The following is a 12377-nucleotide window of genomic DNA, read 5'->3' as shown; positions in this document are numbered from 1 at the left end:
CCAGCCACTGACCAGAAGGGAACCCGAGAGAAGCTGAAGAGGTATTTTCCTAGCTGCCATATAACCTATTATTTCAACCATGCACATACTCTTAAGGTGCCACAATGTGCCAGGCACCACATTGGATTCCAAGGAGATTATATATATATATATATATATATATATATATATATATATATATAAGGTCTATCCATCAGGAGTGATTTGGAAACTATGAAACGATGTTAATTACATGCTCAGTAATAGTAGGAGCAGCACTGAGAACACTTGGGCGTAGAAGCTGTTCTTCTTTGGTTTCTTCAGAAACCAAATTAAGAATGGGTGCTGGGGAATGGGTAAAAACATTGAAGTCCCACAGGTGAAAAGAGAAAGCCACATTCATTTGATCTAAATGATCAAACTATGAAGGAATGAGGCTAGAGGCCTCCAGAAAGGCAGTGGCAGGAACAGGGAATGGACCACTAGTATGATGGGCATCAAGTTTTTTAAATGCTGGTTGTCCAACTTAAAGATTCCCCCCAGTTTAAGTAAATACAAGGGACCATATTCTGTCACCACCATAATCAATCCTGTGGTAGACTGTATAGTTTGAAAAGTTCCTTTGAACGTAACTCTTTTTGATATCCTAGCACTAAGTCTACTTTTTAAAGCCAAGAATGCTCAATTTCTCCCTGTACAACCAGTAATGTTTGCTTTTCACCAAATTTACATGTCCAATTACAGATAAATAAAAGAAATGAAAGACAATAAAGATACCTCTTACAGTGCTTCTTAAAATAGATTTTTTTAAAATTTCCTTTAATATGTTGTGGATTCCATCAAATATAACCATTTAGGATTGTTTTTACTACCTCTACTAGTATAGACAAATTTACAGAAATTATTTTGAATATACCGTGTCTATTTCAATTAGCATAATTTTATGTAAGCAATTAAGGATGTCTATCTTGCCAGTACTGAGTTTCAGGAATTTACGATACAGTTTATGACACCAAAATCTCACTTTGAGCCCTGTTCTGACCTCACTAGCTGGTGACCCTGTGCAAGCCAACTAATCAGAACCTTGGGTCCATGTCCATAAAATAAAGACATTACAACCTGTCCTACCTCTATCACAGGGTTCCTATATATATGAAAATTTTTTTGGCAACCATTCAAGTACTACAAAATGACAATTACAGACGTCAATGAGGTTAACCACCAAGATAATTTTTCAGCTTCATGCCTATACCCAAAAGCTTTTAAACAAAACAACTTAAAGTGGTCATTAACCAAATGAAGACTCTGTTACCCAAACCATATTTCTACTCTACTAAGTCTAATCTTTGGAAGAACTTAATTCATTTTAGTGGAAAAAATTGGGGTTAAGATATTTATTAGTGTTTATACAAATAAGCTGCAACTACTAATTCAAAAATAGGAGGGTTTTTCCTCAGTAAGAGTACATTCTTTAACAGGACTCTATTTGAATAAGAATTCCATACAAATAGAATATATACTTAACACAAGAAAGCAAGGGAGGATTTTACATTACACAGAACAGACATTCAGTTGGTTCAATCATGGGTGAGTTACCCTTCCAACCAAATACTTATTTTTTATATTTATTACAAATATTGCATTCAGTTCAGTATATGCCAACAATCACACAGTTTTAACATTTAGTAGCATGAAGCACACTTAACTGTTTCTTTCCAAAGGGATATAGGATGTAGTCTTCATTTCACAGGGGTAGCAGTGACTGAACTACTGTCTGCTCTTTAATGTTTCAACTAACCTGTGAAGACAAAATAGTTTCATAACATTAATTTCAAATCAGGTATAGAGCACGATCACTTATAGTAAGTTTTATGCTGACAGTGGATTTCAGAGCACTTTAAATGATGAAAGCTAAGACAGTTACACTGAAGAATAACATTATGGACCCAATTTCCATGAAAGCCTCTCAGCTTTCACTTTTGTCTGTGCTCTGAATGATCAAAAAGACCAAATATCTTTTTTCCGGGCTGTTAACTACTTGCAGCATGGCCAGATGTGGATAACTCAGAGATGAAAACTAGTCTCAAATTGCACAAATCAATTACAGGACAGTGTAACTACTGTATCACTGGTCTGTGACAAGGACATCCAACTATGTGTGTGTTAAGCCAGTGAGCATGGAGATATGTAAGGGAAAGTTCTTGAGAAGAAGACAGTCTTAACCTAAGTCCTGAAGGATAAGGAATTGGAGAATGTGGTAAGGAAGGGAAAAGTTAAAAAAAAAAAAAAAAGGGCAGAAAACTGGCTTATCTATCTATAATCAGGTAGGTGTGGCTGAAATAATAGCCGATGTATATGAAGACCAGTGGAAGAAAAGGCTGGAGGAACTTAGTATGATAAGCTGCAAAGCAATCTGAATTTCATCCCTAAGACTAAAGGGAAAGCACACATGTGTGCAAAGAGCTACACACACAAACAAATGCACAGATGGCTTCTGTAAATATACTTTACCATTCCATTGCCTCATCAAGGCCAGTGCCTTTGGTTGCTGAAGTTTTGAATATTTGCCATTTTCGGTCCTTCAGTGCCGGTAACCCAAGTGAATTTGCCATCTCTGAGGGAGTCATGGCCTGTTCCATGTCCTGCTTATTTGCAAACACCACTAAAATGGCTTTTCTCAGCTCTTCTTCCTAAATAAAATAGAAGGTACTTAATTTTCTCTAATCAATCTGCTTCCTTGACTTTAGAAAGAAATGTCAACAACTGTATTATTTTAAAAGTTTATTCTGTAATTATGAATCTATAATGTTCATTATAAATTATTTGAGATTATAGAGAAGTATGAAGGAAAAAAGCTTCATCCATAATCCTACCTCCCAAAAATGATCACTCTTAACACTCTGGATATTTTCTACTGCTTTATAATTCAGATACTTACAGTTTATTAATATATACATGAACACATTTAAGATCACATTTATATACAGTTCTATACCTGCTCTAAAAAATAAACATTAAATCATGGATATTTTTCCAAACAATCAAAATTTTCAAAAAAAAATGTAATGGTTAAATACACTCTATAGTATGAATACATGTACCATCAACTATCCAGTATTAGACTCTTACTAGGTTCTTTTTACTCGACTATTACAGAAACCCAAGGGACACACAGTCATTACACAGAAATCTTTGTGTGAATCTCTAATTCCTTAACAAATTCTCTAAAAGTAGAATCAAAGTATGAACTTTATTGGGGCTCTTATTATATATATATTAATAAACTACTTTCCAGAAAGGTTGTAACAATTTAGGCTCCACCAACAGTATATGACAGCCTTGGAAGAATTAGAAATTACATATTCTTCCAAACACAGCATCTCATTAAACATTATCAGAGTATTAGAAATGCAAATGTTATGAGCAATATAGTTTTCTCCTGTGCACTTTAAGTTCATGCCTTTTGCTCAGTTTTCTATTTATTTGCAAACGGTCTTGATATGATTAAGAACACTAATCCTTAATCACTGATTGTAAAACTATGTACTGGTTCCCTGTTTTACACTAATTTGTATTTGCAGGGTTTTTGTTTGTAGTAATATAATTAAATCTATCTTTTCTTTTGTAATTCCTTTCAATCCTTTGATTTAGAAAGATCTTCCCTATCTAGAAATGTTAAACATATTCTCTTACATATTCTCGGAGTTAACAACTTCAATTTTTTACATTCTTTACTCCAGGAAGAATGTATTTTTGTGTCCAAAAATAAGATAACTTAAATTGGTTTTGTAAGTTTGAATGTAACAGAACAGACCTGACTCATAAGTTACACCTACTTTATATTATATATTCAATGACTGAATCAATTAAAAATTACTTCCTAAAGAATAATTTTTAGTTCTTCCTCATAAAATTATACAAGTCAAATCCCAATTTCACAAATAATCCAGCACAACTCAAGAAAACTGTACACTGAAGCTAATAACACATTTCTTTTTTGTAGTACTTTTTATGATAAAAATCCATACCATTTAGATTATATCTAAGTAAGTAAGCTTTTATTTTAAAAATCCATTACACTGAAAGCAGTTAAAAAGTTCCTTAAAATTCCTTATACTTGAATTTGGTCTAAGAAGCTCTTATGATAAATATGATGCTACACTGTGAAAAAAAATAAGCAAAAGTTTAAAACCAGTAGGTCTGCAATTTATAACTCAGAAGGCATTAAGAAGTCATTAGTCAAGAAATCAGAAGTCCCAAGTATTCTGAGAATGCTTCTACCCTGGCAATCAAATGGCCTAGAAAACATTTAAGCATTCAATGATTGCCTAAGTCAGAATCATAGTTCTGGCAGGAAAAGGGAACTTACTCATCTAATTTTCACAAACAAAGGCAATTTCATTATTACTTAAATGAACCATAAGCACATTTGAAAAGCTTATTTAACAACTGGAGATTTTTTTAACGTTTGATTATTTAATGCATCCTCTGAATTCAGCTAGCCAATAAAATTACCTTGGGAACTTCAGTGACTACAATGTTTTGAGTTCTTAGGTGTTGTACACGGTTCCACACATCAGGAATATTAGGGTAAACTCAACTTATATTTTAGGGTGGGAGACATATAAGAACAAATATATTTTAAAATACTGGAAAGAAACAGTAAGTAGTACAAAAAATAAGGCAGAATAAGGTGTTAGCAAATAACTGAGGCTCCTCTCTGAGGCAGAAACGTGAGATAAAACATGCCAAGACAGTAGCCATGCAAAGATCAGGAGGAAGAGCATTCCAAGCAGAAAGATGACCAGGTACAAAAAGCCCTAAGCCAAGTGTCGAATGTACAAGCTTGGAGTATCCAAAGAACAGAAAGGTCAGTATGGCTGAAGGACTGTAAACACCGGAAAGAATAAAGAATGAGAAAGCTGGAAGAGATAAACAAGGGCCACAGGTGTGCCAGAAACCCAGAAATTCTAAAACAAACAAATAGGCTTTCTTTTTATACCCTTATCTACTTCCATAAACTAAGTTATACAACTAGAAATAGATTTTATGAAAAAGTACTTCACAGGAGTAACTTAAAATAGTTTCTTCAGTTTAGAGAGAGTTTTACCTCTGAGCTTCCTAGAAAGAATCTAGTTTAAAGAAGTTCCTGTTTGGAATTTTTTACTTTTTATTTTATTTTATTTTATTTTATTTTTTTGGTCTTTTTGTCACCATCTCTCTTCCCAACAGAATTTCTGGAATAGGAAGTAATTTATATAAAAGAAAATGATACTAAAGCCAAGGAGGGAAATTTTCCTGCTTTTAATTACTCCTGCAAGTAGTAACAATGGAAACAGGAAGCAAATATAAAAGATTTCCCCACATTTGAATAAAGTTTTCTTACCTCCAACATAGCAACTAATTCTGATTTGGAAATGCCAATTCGATCTCGGTCACAACTGTCTACCACATAAATGACTGCATCTGTGTTTGAATAATAACATCTCCAGTATGGCCTAAAGAAAATTCAGAAAGGGAGAATGTATTATTATTTGAAAGAAAAAGAACTTGTCATGTTAATTTATATGCTAGGACTTGGCAATGATGGGGATTAGGGGGTTTACATGCCAATCTTGCCAGCCGCCCGTGTTAGAATCAATGTTAGAATCAATCAATAATTCATCGTTTCTGATGGTATGTATCATATCCTTCAGATGTGATGGAGTGGAATGATAAACGTAATTCACAGGATCAAGAAGTGTCAAAACAAGTTCAGACTTTAGGCTAAGAGAGTACTTTGTAATCAATCTATAAAATCACTAACCGTACTGAGATAAAGTTATACATAGACCTTACTATTACAACTAATAAACCTCTAACTAGGAACTCCTTAAGGAATGGGTTCTTATAAAAAACTTTTAATATGATTTTATACAGTAGACATTAAATTGACTACTGAAGACTTCATGAGCAGAAATGGCTGAAATTAGAGAGGAACACAAAAGTGGTTCAAAAAACAAAACCAGTTAAGGGGCGCCAGGGTGGCTCAGCAATTAAGCATCCGCCTTCAGCTTGGGTCAGGATCCTAGGGTCCTGGAATCCAGCCCCATTTTGGGCTCCCTGTTCAGCGGGAAGCTTGCTTCTCCCTCTCACACTCTCCTTGCTTATGTTCCCTCTCTCACTGTGTCTCTCTCTGTCAAATAAATAAAATCTTTAAAGAAAATAAAAATAAAAAAATAAAACCAGTTAAAAGGCAGGAGGATGTTTGGAGAATGTCCTACTTATGTTTTAAGATGGTAGGTACCACAGTGAGAACACTGACAGTCACCAAACCCTCACAGTGGCCATGCCAAGCATAGAATGCAGGGTAGGAGACCTATGGAGACCTAAGTTCTACAGGGTATCTATGTTCACATTAACCCTACATGGTGGACTGAAAGTTATTTTTATAAAATCCAAAAGGGTCTGTTTCACAGACAGAGTGACAAGAACTAAATGGAAGACCCTTTTCAGATAAAAAAAACTGAAGTAATGAGATCTTGAGATTTTTATGAAAAAACTTTTCATTAAGGTGGCATCTAAAGAACTGGCTTCCTTAAATTTTTTTATTTTAATTCAATTGAGAGAATAAGTAGTTTTACCTAATTTTAAACCAGGTGGTTCCCATTTAAATTACAAAAGAAAACATATTTGACTTACTGCTCTTAACCTTTAAAGGGCTTACTAAATGTTCAGTAGTACAAAGTAATCTGGTCTCTGTACTATACCTGATACTTGTCTGTCCTCCTAAATCCCAAACTTGGAATTTAAGGTTCTTGTATGTTACCGTCTCAACATTGAATCCAATAGCTAGAAAAGAAATCAAAATCAGTAGTCTTATCTAGACTAATGCATTCTACCTTCAAAGTATCCAATCCAATTACTACTGAATCACATTATTGGTTAAATTATTCCACTTAAGACAAAGACAAAACAGTTGCTGTGCTATACACACACACACCATCAATTAGCAATATCAGCACCACTTTCAGGTTATATAAGAATCCCTAGACACCTCTACAAATACAGAATTTTTAGCTCAATGGAAATCATACTGTTAAACTCCCTGCATAATACAATCCTGGTATACAAGTGTTTAGGAGGTTATGTTTAGAAAGAACAGCCACAGATGTATTACAAAAAATGGAATTTTGATAGGTAGCAAGTAAACGGGGAACAAAACCAAGAAAGCCTAAATTCTAAACTTCAGTAGATAAGGATTTGGCAACAGCTATGTACCGCTTTATGGAAACTGGTTTCTCTAAGTGTGGCAATCTCACAGACCCTTTGCAGACTTCCTCAAGAGCTCATCTGTAGTAAGGCTGTGGCTAGATAGTCAATGGGGAGGTGTCCCATCTCTCTTCCCTCCCATCCTTTTTAGGGGGAGTTCTAACACCACATGGCTAAGGCAGGATACTGTTTTCACTGAAAGGAATCTAAGGGAGGGTGGAGAGGATTCTGAAAAAACTGGTTTCTAAGATTTTAGAAGCTTAAAAAATCAAAGTGAAAAATGACTTACAGCTATAACTGGACAATTAACTTTTGTTTTAAATTTAAGTCTATGTTGGTAAATGATTCTAATGAGTATACGGTAAACATTCCCTATCACAACTGAAAAATAGCTATACTACACCTGAGTGAAAAACTAAAAAGCAAGTTTATGATGTCTCCCTTAGAATTAGGTAGGAGTGTAATCACCATCTTTACCTCAATTAAAAACATTCTTTATATGCACAGGACAAGAGTATGCTGTAAAGTGTATTCACTGAAATGCAATCCACTGGGCTGTGTGCACTGCAAGGGCCAAGACTTAACCACAACAGAGATGGGTTACTTTGAGAAGCAAGAACCACGGGAACTAAAATTTACTGAAGATGGCACAAAGAAAATAACCGATGCCACAGGGGTTAAAAAGTTCTTCTTTTATGAAACCTAGACTTTTTTTAATCTGGAAATTTAAATACTACTAAATATAAAAATATCTTGAGTGACAAGTGACTTTAGAGGCATAATTTAATACTCTTCAGCAAATTCTACAAACTCTTAGTTTAAATATATTAATCTCCTGTAAGTAAATTCACATCAACAAATTTAAAAAGTATAAACAACAGCATTCTTTTGTAGTCAAAAGGACTGTTTGAGAGTATCCTTCTAAGGCATCAACAACTGATTTAAAGTTGAGGTGTTTCTTCTCTTGATATAAAAATATCAGTAGGGGTGCCTGAGTGGCTCAGTGGGTTAAGCCTCTGCCTTTGGCTCAGGTCATGGATCCCAGGGTCCTGGGATCAAGCCTCACATCGGGCTCTCTGCTCAGTAGGAAGCCTGCTTCCCCCTCTCTCCGCCTGCCTCTCTGCCTATTTGTGATTTCTCTCTCTGTCAAATAAATAAATACAATTTTTTTAAAAAATAAATAAATGAATAAAAATTTAAAAAAAATAAAAATAAAAATATCAGTAATACCTAAAAAGGTACCAGATTAATTCAAGAGTCTGTCTCTTCCACTCAGTTCTTTATAAGCAATCAACAGAATTAAATAAGAGAAACAAATCTTAATTAAAATCGTAACAAATACGGGGGAAAAAAGCCTATCAGATGCAATAACACCACTTAACACCTACATAATTCTTTAAAAACAGGTTTACAAAGTATTTTATGTACTTCATAAAGTCAGTGGGTATTATCTTCATTATATCAATAAAGATACTGGCTCTCAATAAAAGTGGCTTCATTTCCCTTCATTAATGTGGGCCAACTTTAAAAACAGCTCTAAAGAGCAAAACCCAGCCATGCACAGGGGTTTACAAATTGCCTCTAAACTTATGAAAAATAATGTTACCAATATTATGTCCATACTAGAAGTTTACAAACCTTACTATATTAAAATTACCTTATTATTACATTAAATGGAAAACAAGAACCCCTACAATTAGTTTATCATACCAACACTTACTAGGAATAGTAGTAACGACTTCTCCAACCTGTAATCTGTATAAAATTGTAGTTTTTCCTGCTCCATCTAATCCCAAAATTAAAATCCGCATTTCCCGGGTTCCAAACAGACTGGAAAAAATACTTGAGAAAAACCCACCTGAAGAAGTAATAAAAGAAAAAATGCATTCAGTATCATTTTGTGAACTAAGTCCATAAAACATTTAATCTTGCCCTTTGAAAGTGATACCAAATTAAATAATACTGTTATATTCTCCTCAATTCTTAGGTGCGTAAATTTGCTACCAATGATATGTATTAATCAAGATCAAACAAGTAATTACTGATTGTCACCAGTCCTAAATAATGTGTCAGGAAGGCACAAGAAGATATATTCCAGAATAAGAGAAACAGAACCACTGTCCTCATGGAGTTCACTTTTTTATGTAAATTGTTTTAAAAGATTGTATTTACTTATTCCAGAGAGGTAAGAGAGAGAGCACAAGCAGGAGGAGCAGCTGAGGGAGAGGGAGAAAATATAGCAAGGGAGGCAGCAGAGAAAGAAGGAGAAGTAGGCTCCCTGCAGGGAGCCTGATGAGGGGCTGGATCCCAGGAACCTGAGATCATGACCTGAGCCAAAGGCAAGTGCTTAAGTGCCTGAGCCACCCAGGCGCCCCCTGGAGCTCACTTTCTTTCTTTTTTTTTTTTTTTAAGATTTTATTTATTTGACAGATAGAGATCACAAGCAGGCAGAGAGGCAGGCAGAGAGAGAGGAGAAAGCAGGCTCCCCTCGGAGCAGAGAGCAGGACCCTGGGATCATTACCTGAGCTGAAGGTAGAGGCTTAACCCACTGAGCCACCCAGGCGCCCCTGGAGCTCACTTTCTAATCATGAGAATATAGATACCTTAGCATGATCTCCTCAACAACCCCTAAACACTAAAGGACAAATCAGAATGACAGTGGGACAATAAGATTCTCACATGTGAAAAGCTACTGTTTTCACTGTATTGCACCACCATCAAAACTACCTCCAATCTCGGAGATTTCTCTCTAAGCAATATAACTTGCAAAAGAAATTGAGACACAGAAGCCCAAAATAACAAAACCTAGTTTTGAGAGAAAACTCGTTTAAAAAAATAATAAATGTGTCAATGTATCATTAAATATTTCCAGAAAGTTTCCTATACGTAAAGCATTGTGTAACATAAGAGCACTTACGAACAAGAGTTGTGATTATCAGAATCACCACTGATTGGTGATTAAAAGCTTCTGTGGCACCTGGATGGCTCAGCTAGTTAAGCCTCCCACTCTTTTTTAAAATACATTTTTTTAACTGACTACCAGAAAAAAGCACGTTGGCCCTTTCCCACCAGAAGCCACCAGAGAAGATTAAAAGACAGTTACATTAATATAAAAAAACAAAACAAACAAACAAACAAAAAACCAGTTGACAACTGAAGTGATGTCACATGCAATGCATGGTTATCTGACAAAGAAATGACACAATTAAGAGCCTCAAGTCTAGAAAAATGAAGAACCATGGGCCAGAGAACCTTAGAAAAGTGTAACAGAAGGTGCATAACTTGACAAAACCCTTTCTACCTTTTACACCTTAAAAACAAAAAAAACCAAAACAAAACAAACAAATTAAAAAAAAAAAAAACCTGGGGCTCCTGGCTGGCTTAGTCTGTGGAGGATGAAACTCATCTCACAGTTGTAAATTCGAGCCCCACCTTGGGTGTAGAGCTTACTTAAAAATAACATCTTTAAGGGGTGCCTGGGTGGCTCAGTGGTTTAAGCCTCTGCCTTCAGCTCAGGTCATGATCCCAGAGTCCTGGGATCAAGCCCCGTGTAGGGCTCTCTGCTCAGCAGGGAGCCTGCTTCCCTTCCTCTCTCTGCCTACTTGTGATCTCTGTCTATCAAATAAATAAATAAAATCTTAAAATAAATAAATAAAATATTTAAGGAAAAAAAAACTTAAGGGAGTTACAGAAAGACAGGAAAGCACTTATGTTCCAGGACAAGAAGTAAATCCCCTGGAAAATGATAGAGGAATTAAAATAATCCAAAGAATTTCCATCATTTGGACAGCTGTAAACCAGTTTAAAAATCTGCACCTTCATTTGGGTTCCAGCGGGGAGGGAAGCTAGCTATAGCTGGTGCTTGTGAGGACAATGTAGTGCCCTCAATTAGCACTCCAAATACCGATATTAAAATTTCACTCACTGACCAGTAATGACCAATACAGTCCCTATTTCCTTCTCCACCTTACTCTATCATTTACATGAAAAGCTACAGATAAGCAAGTAAATGCCAAATTGGCTAGAAAACATTGGAGCAACATTCCCTTTGGATTTTTTAAACTGACGCAATCCGAGGGACCAGGACAAGAGAATCAAGCTTCCACTGTGGGGTCAGATCTCATCTTTAACGCAAGAAACCTGCGACTGACAAATTGCCAAGCTTCTCAAGGCCAACTCTGTCCCCCAAGTCAAACTGGGTCCGAGGAGATAAGGCAAAAGTTCATGGTCAGGGGAAAGGACTCAGGGCCGGGTTCCCAGGCCGAAGCGCTCTCCGGGCCCGCGCTGCCCCCACCCCCTGACCCTTCTGGGATTAAGGGGACAAGAGTGAGGGCAGGGGCGAAAGTTCCAAGCAGGGTCCACCCCCAAAGGTGAATAGCCAAGGTAAGTTAAGTCTTCAGCGACCCGCTCCTGAAAAGCTGACTACTGTGGGCTTCCCAGGCTGGCCCCCCCTCCTCCTCGTGACCCCAGCCCTCGGCCGCAGCCCCTCCATCGCGCCTGGGAGCCCTTCTCGGATTCCTCACCCATGGTAACCGCCTGTCCGCCCTTGTCGGTGGTCAGAGACAGGCCACGGCCTCGGCAGCTACTCCTATTCGGGCCTCGGCGCCTCCACCTCTGTTCGCCTTGGTCCGGCTTCGGCTCCGGTTTCGGCTCCGGCTCCCAAGCGAATCCCTTGGAAGTCCCGTCAGCCAGCAACTTCCACGTCGGACTCCCGGCGGGGGCGGGAGCGAAGGGCCGCAGCAACTACGCGCCAGGAACGGCGACCTGAGCGTCTGCGTCGTCGCTTTCGACGAAACTTTTCAGCGCGCTAGGTGGAAGCCAGAGGATAAAAATATTCAAGGACCCCAAATCTCTCTTGATTCTGTTTTCTTGTACTTAAAGGGCTTCCAAAATAGGGAAATTCAAATTTTCATTTTAAATTCTGACACGCAAAAGTGGCGAATCTGCCAAACAAAAATTCGAGTCGGGCCTCCATACTGCAGCCGGAATGGACGCCGGCACGGGGTGTAGCGTCGCAGAAGTTGTAGGTGCTGAAGTACCCTGCGGGGGAGACGTGCCTTTCCCTGGGTGCTTTTCCCACACGGAAATAGGACTGCGTAATAATGGTAGAAACAGCCCCGCACGGCCAATACTAATCAACCTTACAC

The 12377-nt window shown here is 37.3% G+C and overlaps 1 protein-coding gene across 1 annotated transcript; it reads right to left on the bottom strand.

The window, feature by feature from the left end:
• Positions 1-755: 755 nt before the first annotated feature.
• Positions 756-11991, bottom strand: ARL1 (ARF like GTPase 1). The gene is made up of 6 exons (XM_080810321.1): positions 11754-11991; positions 8951-9088; positions 6729-6810; positions 5366-5477; positions 2491-2669; positions 756-1777 (listed from the first exon to the last, which is right to left on the bottom strand). The coding sequence occupies exons 1-6, from the start codon at positions 11755-11757 to the stop codon at positions 1747-1749; spliced, it is 546 nt and encodes a 181-aa protein (XP_080666447.1). The 5' UTR covers positions 11758-11991; the 3' UTR covers positions 756-1746.
• Positions 11992-12377: the final 386 nt, after the last annotated feature.

The sequence above is a fragment of the Martes martes genome (assembly GCF_963455335.1).
Source record: "Martes martes genome assembly, chromosome: 8".
In the NCBI taxonomy this organism is placed as follows: domain Eukaryota; kingdom Metazoa; phylum Chordata; class Mammalia; order Carnivora; family Mustelidae; genus Martes; species Martes martes.
The sequence above is the reverse complement of the archived record's forward strand: the minus strand, read 5'-3'. Positions and strand labels throughout refer to the sequence as shown.

What these genes read in the sequence shown, in the direction of transcription:
- ARL1 (XM_080810321.1), bottom strand. An exon ending in AGTCGTTACTACTATTCCTA is followed by an intron (nt 6,811 to 8,950) that starts GTAAGTGTTGGT and finishes TTTCTTTTCTAG; the next exon opens with CTATTGGATTCAATGTTGAG. An exon ending in CTTGATGAGGCAATGGAATG is followed by an intron (nt 1,778 to 2,490) that starts GTAAAGTATATT and finishes TTGTCTTCACAG; the next exon opens with GTTAGTTGAAACATTAAAGA.